General features: G+C 40.6%; 1 protein-coding gene across 1 annotated transcript in view; it reads right to left on the bottom strand.

The window, feature by feature from the left end:
* Positions 1-24202, bottom strand: part of KCNH8 (potassium voltage-gated channel subfamily H member 8) — a 394745-nt gene that overhangs the window by 23697 nt on the left and 346846 nt on the right. The window contains exon 12 of the mRNA XM_054483001.1: positions 2886-2924. Within this exon, the coding sequence (XP_054338976.1) occupies positions 2886-2924 (39 nt within the window). The remainder of the gene's footprint in view (positions 1-2885; positions 2925-24202) is intronic.

Genomic DNA, 24202 nt, shown 5'->3' on the forward strand with positions numbered 1-24202 from the left:
ATATGGATTTTGGTGTATATGGATTTTTTGGTGTATATGGTGTATATATTACAGGTATAATAACAGATCTAACATTGCAGTGACTTATAGGCAATAGCCCGTTCAGTTTAGGCCACAGGTGCTGAGTGAAATGCACAGTTTACTTATGAAGTTCTTGTACTTTAATCTTATTGGCTCAAAATTTCTTGAAGAAATGGCATTCTTAGACTCATCTTTCCAAATACGTATGGTTATTTTAATTAATGACGAGGGCATACTTTTTTTTTTTTTGCTGGCATAGTCATGATGTTACTCTTGTTTGTTTTTCACAGCATTTAAAACTCTGTGTTTTTAACAAAAATTGGGCCTACATGGAATTACAGGGGAACATTTGTACACTAGCATCGTTGGATAGAAAAATTAGTTTACCCAGCTAAAGACACAACAGGGCAAACTTAATCTAAGAAATGAGAAAAAATGAGCGCATTCTCTAATTAGAATTCTGTTTACATTTGCATTGGCAAGTTAATCATTCCTTTGTTTCAAGAAGCCTCTATTGGCTCTAATTGAATTCTCTGACTAATAACCTGTCAAGTATTTGTACTTCTACAAGTTTGTGGAAATTTCATACTTCCATTTTGTCATGGAGACTTGGTGTCTTGGACAAGTTGCTTAGATACTGACTCACAATCAGGGCAGCCGACATTACTTATACCAATAATCAATTATCCCACCTGCCATCACTGCAGACAGGACCTAAGTTTATTATATTATTAAATATTCAGCCTCACATTAGCCTCCATGCAGGAGTATGAGTTACCTTTCTCAGGTTCCCTTGCCACTTGGTTTGACCATAAGGCTAAGTTATGAGATGGTAGCATATAAGTGAACAGGTTTTAAGAAATTTTTAGAAAGGCTCCTAGAAACATGGTAACGTCTATCTTACTCTTGCACATTTCTTTTGTTTCTACTCTGAAATATGGATGAAGTGAATGTGTGTTCAGCAGCCACCTTGGAGAATGAGGAGATCTTGGAGAAGGAAACCATATTTTGAGAATGATGAAGCAAAAATAATAAATAACACATCCTGGCACCTTATTGACACATGGGAGTTTTATATTTTCTATTTCTGGACTTGTCTACAAGAGGGAAACAACACCTGTTATTCTGGTAGTTTTAACATCACAAATTAACTTCAGCCTAAATTATACAGGAGGATTTTGTTGTTGTTTAAAGTTTAGGATGTTGTAGTCTTGGGACAGATCTTCATTTTCAGAGTTCTATGAAAGGGAGAGGAATTCAAATTGAAAAATACAAAAAAAGGCTATTTTTTTTTCATAAGAAAGGGAATATAGAAAGGTCTGGGGTGAAAGCAGTGCAGTAGAAAGGAAAAGCTGTCTGATGAGAAGAGTTAAGACAAAGACATTTATGGACCATGAAGGCCATTTTTCTTGTTGCTGAGGAGGATTTTGTAGAAATGAGAGAGAAAAGACAACTAGTGCCAGGAGAAACTTGAATGAAAGCACTGAAATGCTTTAAGAGCTTCTAAGAAGTTTCCCAATGTAATACTAAAAGTGGGCCTGTAATGCTAGCACTTTGGGATGCCGAGGCAGGCAGATCACTTGAGGTCAGGAGTTCAAAACCAGGTTGGCCAACACGGTGAAACCCGTTTCTACTAAAAATACCAGAAAAATAAGTGATGTGTGGTGGTGCATGTCTGTAATCCCAGCTACTCAGGAGGTGGAGGCAGGAGAATCGCTTGAACCCAGGAAGCGGAGGTTGCAGTGAGCTGAGATCATGCCACTGCAATCTAGCCTGGGCAACAGAGGGAGACTCATTCTATGATAAAGACACACGCACACGTATGTTTATTGTGGCACTATTCACAATAGCAAAGACTTGGAACCAATCCAGATGCTCATCAATGATGATAGACTGGATTAAGAAAATCTGGCACATATACACCATGGAATACTATGCAGCCATAAAAAAGGATGAGCTCATGTCCTTTGCAGGCACAAGGATGAAGCTGGAAACCACCATTCTCAGCAAACTATCACAAGATCAGAAAACCAAACACCACATGTTCTCACTCATACATGCGAGTTGAACAATGAGAACACATGGACACAGGGAGGGGAACATCACACACTGGTGCCTGTGGGGGGTGGGGGGCTAGGGCAGGGATAACATTAGGAGAAATACCTAATGTAGGTGACAGGTTGATGGGTGCAGCAAACCACCAGGGCACATGTATACCTATGTAACAAAACTGAACGTTCTGCACATGTAACCCAGAACTTAAAGTATAATTAAAATAAAAAGTAAACCCTATTTGACCCTTCTCCACCATCATCTTCCGTAAATTCTTAATGTCTTCATAATGCATTATGTAATTTAATCTATTTGCGTGCCTCTGTGTCACAGGATTATTGGTAATAAAAGTCCAGCTAATAATCTTCACAAATTAGTTTTTTCAGGAAACTTTTCTTGAAATTAGAGAGTTCTTAAAAGTTGAAACTGTTTTAAGAGCTGACTGAATCATAAAACATGGTTCCAGAATATCTCTCAACCATATTTTTAGCATTATGGACACTTACAAGAAAAAATTTGACTGCCAATTTTAAATGCAATGAAAGTACTTTTAAGATTAACATCTTAGGACTTCACATTTGGCATGTTTTGGTAACAAACTGCTTTATAACAATAACTATAAAATGCTCCCATAGAAATATGAGTTTCAATTCTCCTCTATGCTCAAACTCAAGCAAGTCAGTTGCCACATCTTTTATTGGGAAGTCAAGTAGGGAAAGTAAAAGATAAATACATGAAATTCTGAAGAGAAAGACAGATTTATTGGTAATCCTCCAGATTTTAGATATTTTGCTCTGTAGCAAAAGCCATACCTGTGAGACCGTAGATTTGTTTGATAGTCTTGATATCACCTGAAAGAACAAACAGAAGTATTAATCATTTTACATCTCCTGGTGGTTTGGGACTGGGTGAAATGCAGCAGGCAGAGGAAAGAGAAGTATGTACAGAGTTTGCGGGAGGGAAGGAGCACAGGAAGGGGTGTGGATCTACCTGTGCAGGCCAGAGAAGAGAACACACCTTCTACAATGTGCCAGAAACAACTGCCTCATCCTATCCTCTAGGACCACTACTGATCAGTGTGTGTAATGAGAAAAGGAGCACCAAGTTGAATGTCTAACACAGGATACCACACCTAGAAAATAATGATCACAATAGTGGGCTTATTGGCTGTATTTTCCATCTTGATGCTTCATTCTCTCTCCTTTTTTTTTTTTTTTTCTATATCTCCCTATTCTTCTTTCTTGCTATTTTGCTAGATTTGCTCATCTTCCTTGATTTTTCTTTCTGGCTCTGTGGAAATAGAAATCTATGAAATCGTTTCTTATTTAATCTCATTACTTCTATTTATTCACTTCTCTTTTTGCCTGAACGCTCATAGCCATGAGCTATCCTTTCTGTTCCACTTGTTTTCCACTATCTCACTGTGATAATCCCTGTGGACTAGGTTTCAGTTTACTGGGAATCCTAATCCCCTCATTGAATCAAATATTCCATTGATTACAAAAAAAGAAGAAAAACTGCTGCCAATCAGTGTTGATATACCATCAATTGTAAGACAGATTTAAATTTCAGAGATGCTAAAATGTGGGGAAAAATATATATCTTATTCACTTAGGGTTGAATCTCAGGACACATTTTGTATAAAATCAAACTATGGCACTATAGAGGAATATATTAAAAACATGCACCTTCCATGATGTACAAAGAAGCTCTGGAAATTATGACATGCCCTGGAAACATGCTTCTGATATTATCTATATTGTTTTTTGCTCAAATACACTTCTTTCATTTTAATGTGGTAATAGATGCTATTAATTAACATGATTTTATTCACATGAAAAAAAAATTTGTACTTGAAAATGATCTGCCTAGTAAGCCAGACAAATTTGGTAATTCTGTCACCCTTTCCTCATTTTTTCCCTAGATGATTAGGGAAATAGCTCTGTTATATTTATACAAATGCAAGGATCATTATTGCTGTGCAAATATATGTTTCATCAGTATTTACTTTTATGATAGCAGTCAACCGATTCTACATCTGCTTAGCCACCTAAATATGCATTAATCAGATGCATTTTAGACATAAGTTTTGTAATAATTCCCTAAATGGTGACAAATAAAACAGCTGAATAATAAAAAATGTGAAAAATAAAACAAAATTATGGTGTTCTTGCTACTGTGGTAGACATGAAAACATGTTTGTAAAAAGCCTTTCATTTATAGCTTGGATTACAGAAGAACATCACAACGGGATTCAGGAAGCCTGAACACCTCCAATCACAGATACCGTTAGAGATATAAGAGAAAGATGCTGGCCTTAGCGTCTTCTGATTTGAGTATGCTTCCAGCTGTGTGGTTTACCACTAGATGAGTTCTGTCAAGTTGCTGAATCCCAGAGTCATTTTTCTGTACTAGTGCTTTTCAAACATATATGTGCACATGAATTACTTAGGGATCTCATTAAAATGCAGATTCTGACATGGGAGGTCTGAGGTGGGGCCTGAAATTCCTAATTTCTAGTTAGCTCCCAGGTAATACTAGTGCTGCTGGCCCTGGAGACACATTTTGAGTAGTAAGAGCTCATGACCAACATCACAGTTATTATCATCCTATTTCCTATCAATTATTTATCCATCATGTGATAAGCACCTTGATAAGTGTTTCCCAGACATTATGCCCATTAATTCCCACTGTGATCCTATAATATAGGTATTTTTAGTCTCTATTCTGCAGAAGAGGAAACAAAAGGACCAAATTAGAGTTAAGTGATTTGGTGATGGCTGCAAAGTAATAACTAACTAAGCAGAGAAATGAACACCAGATTGGCTGTTATTAAGGTTAAATGCAATACTATATTTAGGTGTTTGGCATGCAATATATTTTTCTTCCTCCTACTTTTTGATACCTTTGATTACCTAAGGTAACCTTATCTCATCTTTTACCAAATGTACTGATGGTCAAGAGTCAAGCAGAATAAGCCTAGTACCAAAATCTGGCATAGACACAATGAAAACAGAAAACTTCAGGCCAATATCCCTGATGAATATAGACATAAAAATCCTCAACAAAATACTAGCAAACTGAATCCAGCAGCACATCAAAAAGTTCATACAGCATGATCAAGTAGGCTTTATTCCTGGGATGCAAGGCTGGTTTGACATACAAAATTCAATAAATGTGATTCACCACATAAACAGAATTAAAAGCAAAACCCAAATGATCATCTCAATAGATGCAAATAAAATCAACTTCCCTTCATGATAACAACCCAGATTAGTCATCAGAGGAATATACCCGAAAATAGTAAGAGCCATATTTTGGGAAGGTAGCAGCTCCGTGTTTTCCTGGGACGGTGCTCCCACAGAGGCAAGCTGCCATTTTTGCTGTCTTGCAGCCCTCGCCCCTGTTGCCTTCAGGCTTCCAGAAGGTGTGTGGTGACAAGGAACTGGTGCAGATCCCCAGCACAGTGCAGATGCCCTGTGGAAAAAGCAGCCAGACCTTTTTCCACCCAGGTCTCCGATCCTGTTTCTCCTTACTGGGAGGCCCTTGTGACCTGGGACTCCAACACAACTACCCTGTCCCCACCTGAACATGTCAGTTGGAGGTGGCTCTGCAGTTCTCTGAGCAGGAACTCCCAGAGAAAACCCACAATCCCTCTGCCATTGCAGCTGCAGTGGTATTGCCCTAACCGCTCTGGGGCTGGGGAAGGAACAAAGGGCCTAGTCACTATGCTGGCACCTTCAGCACACTACACACCATAAGGAGAGGAATCCAGACCCTCTTCCCTGTGAGCCCAGGCCCCCCACTCTTCATGAGGCAGGGCTTCTGGCTCCGGACTACAGATCAGCCTCCTCATCATAGCTGAGCACACCCACTGGTACTGGCTCTGAGGTTCCCCAGTGGGGGCTCCCAGAGGCAATCAACAGCCCCTCCATCATTGCCACAGCAGTGGTTCTGCTCCTGCTGCCCTTGGTATAGGGAAGAAACAGTCTGAGGGCTTCACCTGTGCTCCAAGCACACCACAGCCACCATACAGAGAGGAGCTCAGTCTCTCCTCCCTGTAAGCTCTTGAAACTCCATTCTTCACCAAGCAGGGCCCCCAGCTCAGGCCAGCAGTGCGTTTGTCTCATCCCCTGGCTGAACATTTCCAGTGGCAGGGGCGCTGTGTTTCTCTGAGGCAGAGGTCCCAGAGACAACTGAAGGCCCACACCCATGGCCACTGCAGAGTGGTACTGCTCTTGCTGCCCTCGGACTGGGGAAGGCAAAAAGACCATGAGTGCTTTAACCACACTTCTAGGAAGCTGCAGTTGCTCTAAGGAGAAGAGGCCAGTCTGTCTACTCTGTGACCTACGTACCCTCCCTGCTTGTTATCAGGTAGGGCGCCCCCAGCTTGGGCCCCCAGTGCAGCCACCCCAACCTTGGCTGATTATACTGATTGGTAGCAACTCTGCATTTCTCTGGAGTGGAGCCCCCAGAGACGAGAGAAAGGCCCTCTGTCACAGTCACTGCTAAGGTCCCTGGCCTTGCTGCCTCCAAGCTGAGGAGGCCACATAAAGCCTGAGCTCACCCCAGAATTGCAGTGTGCAGCCCAGGAGAGCCAAACCGAGATCTGCAGCCAGCACTCAAGTGGGAGAGGAGCCCACACTATCAGAGCACTGAGAGGGAGCACAGCTGCAATCATGAGGAAATACAGAGGAGCCACATGGCAAAGCAAGTGCCTACCTACTGGCCATTTCACTTAAGCACCACCTACTGAATCACAGCACAAACTTCAACACCAAAAATACTTTTGGTAATATACTCCTCTGTGAAACCAAAGACAAGAGCTCAGCTAAAAATAAAGGCCCTGCACAAAGCCTCGGCCCTCTGAAAACATCCAGAAATGAAACCTACTGATTATACCCAAATTACACCACAGTTAAAGGAACACCAGCCCACACAGATGAGAAAGAACCAGTGTAAGAACTCTGGGAGCTCAAAAAGCCAGAGTGGCCTCTTTCCTCCAAACAGCCACACTAGTTCCCCAGCAAGGGTTCCTAACTGGGTTGAAATCGCTGAAATGCCTGAAATAGAATTCAGAATATGGATGGGAACATAGACAATCGAGATTCAGGAGAAAGTCAGTACCCACTACAAGGAATCTAATGAGTACCATAAAATGATTCAGGAGCTGATGAATGAAATATCCATTATAAAACAGAAGCAAATAGCTGAAAAACACACTACAAGAATTTTACAATGCAACCTCAATTATTAAGAGCAGAATAAACCAAGCTGAGGAAAGAATCTCAGAGTTCGAAAACTGGCTCTCTGAAATAACTCAGTAAAACAGAAAATACATAAAAAAGAATAAAAAAGAATGAACAAAACCTCTGAGAAATATGAGGTTATGTAAAGAGACCAAAATCTATGAATCACTGGGGTCCCTGAAAGAGCTAGGGAGAAAGCAAGCAACCTGGAAAACATATCTCAGAATATCATCCATGCAAACCTTCCCATCCTCTCTAGACAGGCCAACATTCAAATTCAGAAAATGCAGAGAACTCCGGTGAAATACTAAAGAGGAAGACATCCCCAAGACACATAATCATCAGATTTTCCAAGATTGAAATGTAAGAAAAAATGTTAAAGGCAGCTAGAGAGAAGGGATAGGTCACCTACAAAGGGAATCCCATGAGGTTAACAGCAGACCTTTCAGTAGAAACTCGACAAGCCAGAAGAAATTGGGGGCCTATATCAACATTCTTTTTTTAAAAAAACTTTAAGTTCAGGGGTACATGTGCACATTTATTATGTAAGTAAACTTGTGTCATGGGGGTTTGATGTACAGATTATTTCATCCCCCATGTACTAAGCCTAGTACCTATTACTTATATTTTCTGATCCTCTCCCTTGTGCAACCCTTCACCCTCTGGTAGGTCTCAGTGTCTGTTGTTCCCCTCTTGGTGTCCATGTGTTTTCATCATTTGGTTCCCACTTATAATTGAGAAAATGTGGCATTTGGTTTTCTGTTCCTGCATTAGTTTGCTTAGGATAATGGCCTCCAGCTCCATCCATGTTCATTTAGAGAACATGATCTCATTCTCTTTTATGGTGGTGTAGTATTCCATGGTGGGTGGGTGGGTGGGTGTGTGTGTGTGTGTGTGTGTGTGTGTATATCTATATATACATATATAGAGATTGTGTGTATATATATAGTGTATATATATACACATACATATATATAATATATATAAATGTGTGAGAGATATATATATGTATATATATATATCTCTCACATTTTCTTTTATCCAGTGTATCATCAATGGGCTTGTAGATTGATTCCATGTCTTTGCTATTGTGAATAGTGCTGTAATGAACATATGTGTGCATGTGTCTTTATGGTAGAACAATGTATATTCATTTGGGTATATACCCAGTAATGTGATTGCTGAGTTGAATGGTAGTTCTGTTTTTAGCTATTTGAGGAATTGGCACACTGCTTTCCACAACAGTTGAACTAATTTACACTCCCACCAACAGTGCATTCTTCCTTTTTCTCTGCAATCTTTCCAGCATCTGTTATTTTCTGACTGTTTAATAACAGACATTCTAACTGGTGTGAGATGGTATCTCATGGTTTTGATTTGCATTTCTCTAATGATCAGTGATATTGAGCTTTTTTTCATATGACTGTTGGCCACTTATAGGTCTTTTTTTGGAAAGTGTCTGTTCATGGCCTTTACCCACTTTTTAGTGGAGTTGTTTGTGTTTTGCTTGTAAATTTGTTTAAGTTCTTTATGGATGCTGAATATTAGACCTTTGTCAGATGCATGGTTTGCAAAAATTTTCTACCACTCTGTAGGCTGTTTGTTGATAGTGTCTTTTGTTGTGCAGAAGCTCTTTATTTTAATTAGATCCCACTTGTTAATTTTTGCTTTTGTTGCAACTGCTTTCAGCATCTTTGTCATGAAATCTTTGCCAGGTCCTATGTCCAGAATGGTATTTACCTATGTTGTCTTCCAGGGTTTTTATAGTTGTGGGTTTTACATATAAGTCTTTAATCCATCTTGAGTTGACTTTTATATATGGTGAAAGAAAGGGGTCCAGTTTCAGTCTTCTGCATATGGCTAGCCAGTTATCCCAGAACTATTTATTGAATAAGGAGTCCTTTCCCCATTGCTGGTTTTTGTCAGCTTTGTTGAAGATCAGATGGTTGTAGGTGTGTGGCCTTATTTCTGGACTCTCAATTCTGTTCCATTGACTTATGTGTCTGTTTTTGTACAGTATCCCAGCATTCTTAAAGAAAATAATTTTCCACCAAGAATTTTATATCCAGCCAAACTAAGCTTCATAAGCTTATTTCTTTCTTCAAAAGAAATAAGATCCTTTCCAGACAAGTAAACGCTGAGGGAATTCATTACCACCAGGCCTGCCTTACAAGAGATCCTGCAAGGAGCACTAAACATGGAAAGAAAAACAAACAAACAAACAAACATACCAGCCACTATGAAAACACACTTAAGTACACAGACCAGTGACACTATAAAGCAACCATACAAACAAATCTATATAATAGCCAGCTAACAACATAAAAGGACCAAATCCACACATATAAATGTTAACTTGGAATGTAAATGGGCTAAATGCTCCATGTAAAAGTAACAGAGTGGCAACATGGAGAAAGAAGCAATACACCCTGGTATGCCATCTTCAAGAGATCCATCTCACATGCAATGACAATCACAGGCTCAAAATAGAGGGATAAAGAAAAATCTACCAAGCAAATGGAAAACAGGAAAAGGCAGTGGTTGCTATCATAATTTCAGACAAAACAGACTTTAAACCAACAAAGACCAAAAAAGATAGAGTAGGACATTACATAATGGTAAAGAGTTTAATTCAACAAGAAGACCTAACTATCCTAAATATATATGCCTTCAAGGGAGGAGCACCCAGATTCATAAAGAAGTTCTTGGAGACCTACACAGAGACTTTGATTCCCACATAATAATAGTGGGAGACTTCAATACCCCATTGAGAGTATTAGACAAATTGTTCACACAGAAAATTAACAACAGAAATCAACATTAAGAAAATCTCTCAAAACCATACAATTACATGGAAGTTAAACAACCTGCTCCTGAGTGAGTTTTAGGTAAATAAACTAAGGCAGCAATCAAAAAGTTATTTGAAACTAATGAGAACAAAGACACAACATACCAGAATCTTTGGGACACAGCTAAGGCGGTGTTAAGAGGAAGTTTATGGCACTAAACACCCACATCAAAAAGTTAAAAAGATCTCAGATTAACAACCTAACATCACAACTAGAGGAACTAGAGGAACTAGAGAAGCAAGAGCAAACCAACCCCAAAGATAGCAGGAGATAAGAAATAACCAAAATTAGAGCTAAACTGAAGGAAATTAGGACATGAAAAATCATACAAAAGATCAATGAATCCAAGAGTTGGTTTTTAAAAAATTAATAAGACAGACCATTAGCTAGACTAACAAAGGAAAGAAGAGAGAAGAGCCAAATAAACACAATTAGAAATAACAAAGGGGATGTTACCACTGACCTACAGGAATACAAAAAACCCTCAGAGACTACTACAAACACCTCTATGCACACAAACTAGAAAATCTGGAAGAAACTGATAAATTCCTGGACACATATAACCTCGTAAAACTGAACCAGGAGGAAATTAAATCCCTGAACAGACCAATAATGAGTCCCAAAATTGAAACAGTAATAAAAAGCCAACCAACCAAAAAAAAGGTGCAGAACTAGACAGATTCACAGCCAAATTCTGCCAGATGTATAAAGAAAAGCTGATACCATTCCTATTGAAACTATTCCAAAAATTTGAGGAGGATAGACTCCTTCCTAACTCATTTTATGAGGCCAGTATCATCCTGATACCAAAACCTGGCAGAGACACAACAAAAAAAGAAAACTTCAGGTCAATATCCTTGATGAACACAGATAAAAGTCCTCAACAAAATACTAGCAAACTGAATCCAGCAGCACATCATAAAGTTAATTCACCAAGATCAAGTAGGCTTTATCCCTGGGATGCAAAGTTGGTTCAACATACACAAATAAATAAATATGATTCATCACGTAAAGAGAACTAAAATAAAAAACCCATGATTATCTCAATAGATGCAGAAAAGTCTTTTGATACAATTTAACATCGCTTCATGTTAAAAACCTTCAATAAACTAGTCATTGAAGGAATATACTTTAAAATAATAAGAGCCATCTATAACAAATCCACAGCCAACATAATACTAAATGGGCAAAAGCTAGAAGCATTCTGTTGAAAACCAGAGCAAGACAGGGATGCCCTCTATCATGACTCCTATTCAACATAGTACTGGAAGTCTTGGCCAGGGTAATAAGGCAAGAGAAAGAAATAAAAGGCATCCAAATAAGAAAGAAAGTCAAACTATCCTTGTGTGCAGATAATATAACTTTGTATCTAGAAAACCCCATAGTCTCTGCCCAAAAGCTCTGTGATCTGATAAACAATTTCAGCAAAGTGTCAGGTACAAAATCACTGTACAAAATCAGTAGCATTCCTATATACGAACAATATCCAATCTAAGAGTCAAATCAAGAATGTAATCTCATTCGCAATTGCCACAAAAAGGGTAAAATACTGAGGAATACAGCTAACCAGAGCGGTGAAAGATCTCTACAATGAGAATTATAAAACACTGCTCAAGGAAATCATAGATGACACAAACACATGGAAAAACACTTCATGCTCATGATTAGGAAGAATCAATATCATTAAAATGGCCATACCGCACAGAGTAATTTACAGATGCTATTCCTATGAAACTGCCAGTGACATTCTTCATGCAATTTTAAAAAAAATTTTTACATTTATACAAAACTAAAAAAGAGCCTGAATAGCAAAGGCAATCTTAAGCAAAAAGACAAAGCTGAGGTATCATGTTACCTGATTTCAAGCTATATTACAAGGCTACAGTAACCAAAATAGCAGGGTCCTGGTACAAAACCAGACATATAGACCAATGGAACAGAATAGAGATCTCAGAAATAAGGCTGCACATCTACAACTATCTGATCTTCAACAAAGCCAACAAAAACCAGCAATGGGGAAAGGACTCCCTATTCAATAAGCGGTGTAAATGGTGCTGGGATAGCTGGCTAGCAATATGAAGAAGATTGAAACTGGACCCCTTCCTTATACCATAAACAAAAGTTAACTCAAGATGAATTAAAGACTTAAATGTGAAACCCAAAACTATAAAAACTCTGGAAGACAACCTAGGCAATACCATTCTGGACATAGGACCTGGCAAAGATTTCACGAAAAAGATGCCAAAAGCAATTGCAACAAAGGCAAAAATTGACAAATGGGAACTAATTAAAGTATGAAGCTTATAGCAAAAGAAACTATCATCAGAGTGAAAAGACAACCTACGGAATGGGAGAAAATATTTGCAAACTGTGCATCCAATAAAGGTCTAATATCCAGAATCTATAAGGAACTTACACAAATTTACACGCAAAAACCAAACAACCCCATAAAAAAGTGGGCAAAGGATAGGAACAGCCACTTTTCAGAAGAAGACATATAAGTGGCTAGAAAACATATGAAAAAATGCTCAACATCACTGACCATTAGAGAAATGCAAATCAAATCCACAATGAGATAGTATTTCACAGCAGTCAGAATGGCCATTATTAAAAGTTGAAAAATAAATGCTAGCAAGGTTACGGGGGAAAAGGAACACTTATATACTGTTGGTAAGAGTATAAATTAGTTCAACTATTATGGAAAGAAGTGCAGTGACTTCTCAAAGAGCTAAAAACAGAACTACCATTTGATCCAGCAATTCCATTACCAGGTATATAGCCAAAGGAATATACATTATTTTACCATAAAGATACATGCATGCATATGTTCACTGCAGCACTGTTCACGATAGCAAAGACATGGAGTCAACCTAAATGGCCATAAATAGAAGACTGAATGTATTAGTTCATTTTCATGCTGTCGATAAAGATATACCCAAGACTAGGCAACTTACAAAAGAAAGAGGTTTATTGGACTTACAGTTCCACATGGCTTAAGAGGACTCACAATCATGGCAGAAGGCAAGGAGGAGCAAGTCACATCTTATATGGATGACAGCAGGCAAAGAGAGAGCTTGTGTAGGGAAACTCCTGTTTTCAAAATCATTGGCCCTCGTGAGACCCATTTACCATCATGAGAACAGCAAGGGAAAGGCCCACTCCCATGATTCAATCATCTCTCACTGGGTCCCTCCCACCAACACATGGGAATTATGGGAGCTACAAGATGAGATTTGCGTGGGGATATATATCACTGGATAAAGTAAATGTGGTACATGTACACTATGGAATACTATGCAGCCACAAAAGAGAATGAGCTCCTGCCCTTTGCAGCAACATGGGTGGAGCTGGAAGCAATTATCCTAAGCAAACTAACACACGAACAGAAAATCACATACTGCATGTTCTCACTTATAAGTGGCACTAAGCAATGAAAACAAAGAAAAGAACAACAGACACTGGGGCCTACTTGAGGGTGAAGAGTGAGAATAGGCAAAGGATCAGAAAAAATATCTATTGGGTACTAGGCTTAGTACATGGCTGATGAAATCTATATACCAAAACTCTGTGATACACAGTTTATGTATATAGCTAACCTGCACATGTACCCCTGAACTTAAAATAAAAGTTATAATAAAACAATCTATATTAATGGTTCATCATGTACTATGTAATTTGTAATAACATAAGGAGAATAATGTTGTGTAGAGCAGGAAAAATAATAATAATAATAAGACTCATCAATAATAAAGCCACAGCCAATATCATATGGAATGAGCAAAAGCTAAAACCCTTCTCCTTGAAAACTGGAACAAGAGAAAGATGCTGTATTTGTCAATTTTCACACTGCTACAAAGATACTACCTAAGACTGGGTAATTTATAAAGAAAAGGGGTATAATTGACTCGCAGTTCTGCTTGGCTGGGGAGGCCTCAGAAAACCTACAATCATGGCAGAAGGGGAAGGAGGCACATCTTGCATGGTGGCAGGGATGAGAGAGAAGCAAGTGTGTGAGAGCACAGGAAAAACTGCCATTTATAAAACCATCAGATCTAATTCACTCACTATCACGAGAGCAGCATGGAGAAAACTGCCCCATAATCCAATCACTTCCCACCAGTTCTCCCCCTAAACACCTAGGGATTACAATTTAAGATGAGATTTGGGTGGGGACACAAAGCCTAACCATGTAAGATGCCCACTCTCCCTGTTCCTGTTCAACATAGTACTGAAAGTCCTAGCCAGAAGTTAAGCAAGAGAAAGAAACAAAAGGCATCCAAATAGGAAGACAAGAGGCCAAACTGTCTCTGTTTGTGATGATATTATTGTATATCTAGAAACCCCCAAAGACTCTGCCAAGAGGCTACTAGAACTGAGAAACAATTTTAGTAAGGTTTTAGGATACAAAAATCAATGTACAAAAATCAATAGCATTTCTATACACCAATAATGTCCAGGCTGAAAGTCAAACCAAGAACACAATCTCATTTACAATAGCCACAAAGAAAATGAAATACCTAGAAAAACAGCTAATCAAAGAAGTGGAGGATCTCTACATGGAAAATTACAAGTCTTCTGAAAGAAGTCAGAAATCACACACACACACACACACACACGAAAAAACATTCCATGCTCAAGGACTAGAAGAATCAATGTCATGAAAATGACCATGCTGGCCAAAGCAACTTACAGATTCAATGCTACTCCTATCGAACTACCAATATCATTCTTCAAAAAATGAGAAGAAACTATTTTAAAATTCATATGGAACCAAAAAAGAGCCCAAACAGCAAAAGCAATTCTAAGCAACAACAACAACAAAAATGAAGCTGGAGGCATCACACTACCTGACTTGTAACTACACCATAAGGCTATAATGACCAAACAGCATGGTACTGGTACAAAAACAGACACACTGACCAATGGAAAAGAATAGAAAACTCAGAAATGAAGCCACATGTTTAAAACGTCTCACCTTCCACAAGATCGACAAAAATAAGTAATGGGAAAGGACTCCCTATTCAATAAATGGTGCTGGGATAACTGGATAGCCATATGCATAAGAATGAAACTAGACCCCTATCTGTCACCACATACAAAAATTAACTCAAGATGGATGAAAGATAGAAGTGTAAGACCTAAAATTATAAATATCTTAGATGAAAACCTAGGAAGTACTCTTCTTGACATTAGTGTTGGCAAAGAATTTTTTGCCAAGTCCCCAGAAGCAATTGCAGTGAAAACAAAAAATGACAAGTCCAATCTAATTAAACTAAAGAGCTTCTGCATAACAAAAGAAACTATCAAGAGACTAAACAGACAACTGACAGAATGGGATAAAATATTTACGAACTATACATCTGAAAAAGGTCTGATTATCCAGAATCTATAAGAAACTTAAACAAATTTACAAGCAAAAACCAAACAACTCCATTAAAAAGTGAGCAAAAGACATGAACAGATTCCTCTCAAAAGAAGACACACAAGTGGCCAACAAACATATGAAAAAAAGCTATCATCACTAATCATCAGAGAAATGCAAATCAAAATCACAATGAGATACCATTTCACACTAGTCAGAACGGCTATAAGTCAAAAAACAACAGATGCTGGCAAAGCTGTGGAGAAAAGGAAAAGCTGTTGCTGGGAATGTAAATTAGGTCAGCCACTGCGAAAAGCAGTTTGGAGATTTTGCAAAAAACGAAGAACTATTATTTGACCCAGCAATTCCATTACTGGGTGCATACCCAAAGGAAAATAGATCACTACATCAAAAAGAAGTGTTCACTCATATATTCATTGCTGCACTACTCACTATAGCAAAGACATAGAATCAGCATAGGTGACCATCAGTGGTGGATTGGATAAAGAAAATGTGGTACGTATCCACCACAGTGATAAATTACCATAGTAATACAGTCATAAAATAGAATGAAATCATGTCTTTCACAGCAACATGGATGAATCTGGAGGCAAGAATCCTCAGCAAACTAATGGGGGACAGAAAACCAAATACCACATGTTCTCATTTACAAATGGGAGCTAAACAATGAGTACACATGTACATAAACATAGGAATAATAAACACTGGGGACTGCTAAAGAGAGCGGGGAAGGGGGCCTCGGTTGAAAATCTACTTGTTGGGTACTGTGCTCACTACCTTGGTGCAATATCCCCATGTGATAAACCTGCCCATGTACCCCATATATCTAAAATAAAGGCTGAACATTTTTTGAAAGTGTGAGGCATAATCAAGTGTATTCCACTCACACACACACTCACACATATATATGTATATAACTAGTAATTTCCCAGCAATCTGATGGGCTATCTGAATAATTTCATTTACATGTAGTATTAATCACTTATGCTTAAAAAGAGCACTATAATATATTTATTCAGATGATTAACACTTCATACCAATCCAGATTCTGCCCAGAGTATTTTTTTTATTGGAAACTCAGCATTTTAAAGCTAGAAGTGACTGTCTGCTGAAATGATTTCTCTGCTTGTCAAAGAATAGAATGTCTTGAGTAGCTTTCTTACAAAAAAAATCCGTTGTGCTAACTACAGTGAGTCTCTTATAGCTGGTGGTGGATGGAACCCAGTGATCCACAGTTTTCCAAAAGTCTCCAGGTTAGATGTGAAACCATTGAGTTAGTCCAACTCTCTCACTTTAGAAACAGTGTTTAGAAACACTATTGCCCAGGGAGATGAGATTATTTGCTCACTTTAAGGGGGGAGACCACCCCTCATATTATCTTATGCCTAATTTATGCCTCCAAAGAAAGAAGTAGTAAAAACTGAAAGGCAGAAATGAAATCCACAGGCAGACAGCCCGGTGCCACACCCTGGGGCCTGGTAGTTAAAGATCGACCCCTGACCTAATCGGTTATGTTGTCTATAGATTACAGACATTGTATGGAAAAGCACTGTGAAAATCCCTGTCCTGTTCTGTTCCATTCTGATTACCCGTGCAGGTGCATGCAACCCCCAGTCACATACTCCCTGCTTGCTCAATCGATCCCGACCCTCTCACATGGACCTCCTTAGAGTTGTAAACCCTTAAAAGGGACAGTAATTGCTCACTCGGGGAGCTCGGTTTTTGGAGATGTGAGTCTGCCAATGCTCCCAGTTTAATAAAGCTCTTTCCTTCTACAATTCGGTGTCTGAAGGGTTCTTGTCTGTGGCTCATCCTGCTACATTTCTTGGTTTCCTGACCAGGAAGCAGGTGATTAACGGACGGACGGACAGTTGAGTCAGCCCCTTAGGCGGCTTAGGCCTGCCCTGTGGAGCATCCCTGCGGGGGACTCCGGCCAGCTTGAGCGATGTGGATTCTGAGAGCACTCTCGGGTAGGCATTTACCCTGGTGGAACGCCTCGTCAGAGCGGTGGACGGCAGGCCCTTGTGGAGGATCAATGCAGTGGCTGAACACTGGGAAGGAACTGGCACTTGGAGTCCGGACATCTGAAACTTGGTAAGACTGGTCTTTGGAACTTGCTCACTCCATTTGAGTGGAAGCATGGTCTGATCACCCACCACGTGCCTGTACTGGCACTTTGGTTTTTGGTTTTGGCTTGACTTGGATTGCTTGATACTTTGGTTTTGGTTTTGACCTGCCTTGGATTTCTTGATACTCTGATTTTGGTTTTGTTTCTGGTTTGGTGTAAACTGTAAAAGTGTGTGTGTGCCCTCTTTACCCGTTCTTTGTTTTGTGGTGTGAGTGTGGTGTCAGCGTGGTGTTTTGTCTGGAGGAAACATGGGTGAGGCACAAAGTGAGCCCATCCCACTAGGAACTACGTTGAAAAATTTCAAAAAAGGATTTAAGGGAGACTATGGAGTTACGACACCAGGAAAACTTAGAACTTTGTGTGAGATAGACTGGCCAGCATTATAGGTAGGTTGGCCATCAGAAGGAAGCCTGGACGGGTCCCTTCTCTCAAAAGTATGGCACAAGGTAACTTGTAAGCCAGGGCACCCAGATCAATTCCCGTATATACATATAGATTCTTGGTTAGAGTTAGTTTTAGATCCCCCACAGTGGTTAAGAGGACAGGCAGCAGCAGTACTAGTAGCAAAGGGACAGTTAGTTAAGGAAGGTTCTCACTCCACCCACCGAGGGAAGTCTGCACCAAAAGTCTTGTCTGTCCCAACACCAGAAGAATCATGGCAGGAATTGGTACCAGCAATACCCCCTCCTTATTGAGAGGAAGGGCTCCCCACTCCTAAACCCACAGCACCTATACCTCCACCAGATAGCCACACTCCTAGACCACCCAGAGTAGACAAAAGAGGAAGTAAAGCTGCGGGAGAAACTCCTCCCTTGGCAGCTTGCTTATGGCCTAAGACTGGAATCCAAATGCCCCTGAGAGAACAGCAATATTACTGGGGTAAATGAGGATGGACACATGGTGGAAAGGTGTGCCTTTGTATCAACCTTTCACCTCTGCTGACCTCCTCAATTGGAAAAATAATACTCCACCTTATACCAAAAAGCCTCAAGCTTTAATTGACTTGCTCTAAACCGTTATACAGACTCAATCCTACTTAGGCTGATTGCCACCAGCTGCTCATGTACCTCTTTAATACAAATAAAAGGCGAAGGGTGCTCCAGGCAGCAACTAAGTGGCTAGAGTAGCACGTCCCAGCCGATTACCAAAACCCCCAAGAATATATAAGGATTCAGCTGCCAGGAACAGACCCCCAATGGGACCCGAATAAGGGACCAGACATGGGGAGGCTAAGATGGTACTCTAAGGCATTGATAAAAGGTCTAAAGAAAGGGGCTCAAAAGGCTACAAATTTAAATAAGGTCTCTGAGGTCATCCAAGAAAAGGGAGAGTCCAGCACAATTCTATGAAAGACTGTGTGAGGCTTACGGTATGTACACTCCTTTTGATCCAAATAGCCCTGAAAATCAGCACATGATTAACATGGCCTTAGTTAGTCAAAGCGCAGAAGATATCAGGAAAAAATTGCAAAAACAGGCAGGGCTTGTGGGTATGAATACCTCGCCATTACTGGAAATAGCCAATCAAGTGTTTGTGAATAAAGATGCAACAAGCCGCAGAGAAAGCCGAACACCAGGCCAGGCGGAAATGCCAACTTACTGGCCGCGGCCATTAAGGGAATTCCCCCGAAAGGAAAAGAAAAGGGGGGTTCTGGGAAGAATACCCAGTCTAATCGCCCACACTTACAACGTAACCAATGCTCCTATTGTAAGGAAATAGGACATTGGAAAAATAAGTGTCCCCAACTGAAGGAAAAACAAGGTGATTCAGAACAAAAGACCTTAGATAAAGATGAGAGAGCTTTGTTCAATCTGGCTGAAGGGCTACTAGACTGAAGGGGACTGGGCTCAAGTGCCCCCAAGGAGCCCACGGTCAGGACTACAATTGGAGGCAAGGACATTAAATTTTTGGTCAATACTGGTGCTGAACATTCAGTAGTGACCACCCCGGTCACCCCCTTATCCAAGAAAACCATTGATATAATCGGAGCAACAGAAGTTTCCACTAAGCAGGCTTTCTGTCTACCATGGACCGGCTCGGTGGGGGGACATAAAATAGTTCACCAGTTCTTGTACATGCCTGACTGTCCCTTGCCTTTGCTGGGAAGAGACTTGCTTAGCAAGCTGAGAGCCACCATCTCCTTTACAAAACAGGGCTCTTTACAGCTAAAGTTACTGGGAACAGGAGTTATCATGGCCCTTACAGTCCCCCAGGAAAAAGAATAGAGACTTTTTCTAACCGTGCCAGGCCAAGAGATAAAACTAGCTAAGCGATGGCCCCAAGTATGGGCAGAGGATAATCCTCTGGGACTGGCAGTCCATCAAGCCCCCGTCCTTCACAGAAGTTAAGCCTGGGGCCCAGCCAATTAGACAAAAGCAGTATCTGGTTCCCAGAGAAGCTCTTGAAGGAATCCAGGTTCATCGCAGGTGCTTAAAAGTGCCTATAATTTAGAATTATAGTTCCTTGCCAGTCTCCATAGAACACCCCCCTCCTGCCTGTCCCTAAGCCAGGGACAAAGGACTACTGGCCAGTGCAGGACTTGCGCTTGGTCAACCAAGCTACAGTGACTCTGCACCCAACAATTCCTAACCCTTACACATTGTTAGGGCTACTGCCTGCTGAGGACAGCTGGTTTACCTGTCTGGACTTAAAAGATGCCTTCTTTAGCATCAGACTAGCTCCTGAGAGCCAGAAGCTGTTTGCCTTTCAGTAGGAAGATCCGGAGTACACTTGGACCCGGCTTCCCCAAGGGTTCAAGAACTCCCCTACTATCTTCAGGGAGGCCCTGGCACAAGACCTGCAAAAGTTTCCTGCTAAAGACCTAGGCTGCATCTTGCTCCTGTACATGGATGACCTTCTGCTGGGACACTCCACGGCAGTCGGGTGCGCAAAAAGTACGGATGTCCTACATCAGCACCTGGAGGACTGTAGGTAGAAAGTGTCCAAGAAGAAAGCTCAGATCTGCAGACAGCAGGTATGCTACCTGGGATTCACTATTTGGAAAGGGGAGCGCAGCCTGGAGTCAGAAAGAAAGCAGGTCATCTGCAGCCTACTGGAACCTAAAACCAGAAGGCAAGTAAGGGAATCCCTAGGAGCTGTAAGGTTTTACAGATTATGGATTCCAAACTTTGCAGTACTAGCCCAACCTTTGTACAGGGCTACAAAGGGGGGCGACCGGTAACTTTTAAATGGGAGCCTCTACAACAGCAAGTCTTTTGTAAGTTAAAGGAAAAACTTAACGTCGGCCTGTGCCCTAGGACTACCAGATTTGACAAAGCCCTTTACACTCTGTGTCAAAAAGAAAAAAAATGGCAGTTAGAGTTTTAACCCAGACTGTGGGGTCCTGGCCAAGACCAGTGGCCTATCTCTCAAAACAACTAGACGGGGTTTCCAAAGGCTGGCCACCATGTCTAAGGGCCCAGGCAGCAACGGCCCTGTTAGCACAAGAAGCAGATAAACTAACCCTTGGGCAAAAGCTGAATATAAAAGCCCCCCATGCTGTGGTAACCTTGATGAATACCAAAGGACATCATTGGCTAACAAATGCTAAATTAACCAAGTACCAAAGCTTGCTTTGTGAAAATCCCCACATAACAATTGAAGTCTGTAACAACCTAAATCCCACCACCCTGTTCCCATTATCAGAAAGCCTGGTTGAGCATAACTGTGTAGAGGTGTTGGGCTCAGTCTATTCTAGTAGACCTGACCTTCAGGACCAGCCATGGGCATCAGTAGACTGGGAGTTATATGTAGACGGGAGCAGCTTCATCAACCCACAAGATGAAAGATGTGCAGGATATGCGGTGGTAACTTTGGATGCTGTCATTGAAGCCAAACCATTGCCACAGGGCACTTCAGCCCAGAAGGCTGAGCTCATTGCTTTAACTCGGACTCTAGAACTCAGTAAGACTATAAACATCTACATTGACTCTCGATATGCCTTTCTAACCCTCAAGTGCATGGAGCATTATGTAAGAAAAAGGGCCTGTTAACCTCTGGGGGAAAGGACATAAAATATCAACAAGAAATTCTATAATTATTAAAGGCAGTGGAAAAACCTCAAAAGGTGGCAGTCATGCACTGCAGGGGACACCAGCGAGCCTCCTCCTCAGTGGCCCTAGGAAACTCTCGAGCTAATTCAGAAGTTCAAAAAGCAGCATCTACCCCTTACCGGGCATCGGTAGCAGCCCCATTACTCCCTCAAACACCTGACCTGGTACCTGCCTATTCTAAGGAAGAAAAAGACTTCTTCCACGCAGAAAGGGGGCAAGTAATAAAGGAGGATAGATCAGACTGCCAGATAGGAAGGTAGCTGTGCCACAGTTGCTGGGAGCCACAGTCGTATTGGCCGTGCACAAAACCACTCATCTAAGGTCAAGAGTCACTTAAAAAGTTGTTAGGCTGGTACTTCTACATCTCACATTTGCCAGCCCTTGCCAAAGCTGTAGCACAACAGTGCGTTACTTGCCAACAGCACAATGTGAGGCAAGGCCCCACTGTTCCACCCGGCATACAAGCTTATGGAGCAGCTCCTTTTGAGGATCTTCAGGTAAATTTCACAGAAATGCCGAAATGTGGAGGTAACAAGTATTTGCTGGTTCTTGTGTGTACTTACTCTAGGTAGGTGGAGGCTGATCCAATACAAACTAAAAAGGCCTATGAAGTAACCCGTGTGCTTCTCCGAGATCTTATTCCTAGGTTTAGACTGCCCTTACGAATCGGCTCAGGTAACAGGTTTGTGACTGACTTGGTACAGAAAACAGCAAAGGCCTTAGGAATCACTTGGAAGCTACATGCCGCCTACCGACCTCAGAGTTTCCGGAAAGGTGGAGTGAATGAATCAGACTATCAAAAATAGTTTTAAAAAAGTATGTCAGAAAACAGGAGTAAAATGGATACAGGCCCTTCCTATGGTATTGTTTAAAATTAAATGAACTCCTTCTAAGAAAACAGAATACTCCCTTTATGAAATACTGTATCATAGGCCTCCTCCTATACACAGAGACTTCCAGGCACTCCCTCAGAGTTAGGTGAAATTGAATTACAGCAACAGCTACAGGCTTTAAGAAAAATTACACAAACAATCTCAGGTAAATAAGAGGTGACCCATCAGCTTATTCTCCCCAGTTCATCCTTTCTCTCCAGGTGATCACGTGTGGATCAAGGACTGGAACGTAGCCCCTTTACAGCCACCGTGAAAAGGACCTCAGACCATCATCCTGACCACCCCCATGGCTGTAAAGGTATAAGGAATCCCAGCCTGGATCCATGACAGCCATGTGAAACCTACAGCCACTGAAAACTAGGAGACAAAACCGAGCCCGGACAACCCCTGCAAAGTGACTCTGAGGAGGACAACAAGCCCTGCTCCAGTCACACCCGGAAGCTGACTGGTCTACGCACGGCCGAAGCATGAGGAGAATCATCGTAAAACTCATTTTCCTTATAATTTGGACTTGTATAGTAAAAACTTCCGCTGATTTTCCCCGCATGAAAGACTACTCTCAGTGTATACATCAGGTTACTGAGGTAAGGCAAGAAGGTAAAACAATCTTTCTGTTCTATAGTTACTATGAATGCCTAGAAACTTTAAAAGGAGCATGTTTATATAATGACACTCAGTACAAGGTATGTAGCCCAGGAAACGACTAGCCAGATGTGTGTTATGACCCCTCTGGGCCTCCCATGTCCACAGTTTTTAAAATAAGATTAAGAACTAAAGACTGGTGAGGACTCATAAATAATACAAGTAAAGTATTAGCCAGAACAAACAAAAAGGGGGTGCCCAAATGCATAATCTTGAAATTTGATGCCTGTTGTGTCATTACTAGCAATAAGTTAGAAAGGAAATGTGACTCTTTTAATTAAAAAAAAGACTATATGACCAAAAGTAAGTAAATTTGTCATAAATTAGGACTATATAAATATAAATGTAAATACTGGTCTTGTGTCATTTAGGCCACTTGAATAAAAAATAAAAATGATCCAGTCCACCTTCAAAAAAGAAAAAAATGGCCCTTCCTGTACTAAGGGACAATGTAACTCCTTAGGGCTAGTAATAACCAATCCCCTTGATCCTCACTGAAAAAAAGGGGAACGTGTGCCCTTAGGAATCGATGAGGCCAGACTGGATCCTCGAGTAAATACCTTAGTTCCAGGAAAAGTTTACAAACGCTCTCCTGAGCCAGTGTTTTAAACTTTCTATGATGAACTAAATGTGCCAGTACCAGAAATTCAAAAAAAAAACCCCAAGAAATTTGTTTTTGCAATTAGCCGAGCATGTAGCCCAGTTTCACAATGTCACTTCATGTTATGTATGTGGAGAAAGTGTAACAGAAGATCAATAGCCATAGGAAGCATGAAAATTAGTACCTACAGACCCAGTTCCTGATGAATTCCCGGCTCAAAAAAATCACCCTGATAATTTCTAGGTCCTAAAAGCCTCAATTATTGGACAATATTGCATAGCTAGAAAAAAAAATTCACTCACCCTGTAGGATGACTTAGTTGTCTAGGACAG

Source organism: Pongo pygmaeus, chromosome 2, assembly GCF_028885625.2.
Source record: "Pongo pygmaeus isolate AG05252 chromosome 2, NHGRI_mPonPyg2-v2.0_pri, whole genome shotgun sequence".
Taxonomy (NCBI): Eukaryota; Metazoa; Chordata; class Mammalia; order Primates; family Hominidae; genus Pongo; species Pongo pygmaeus.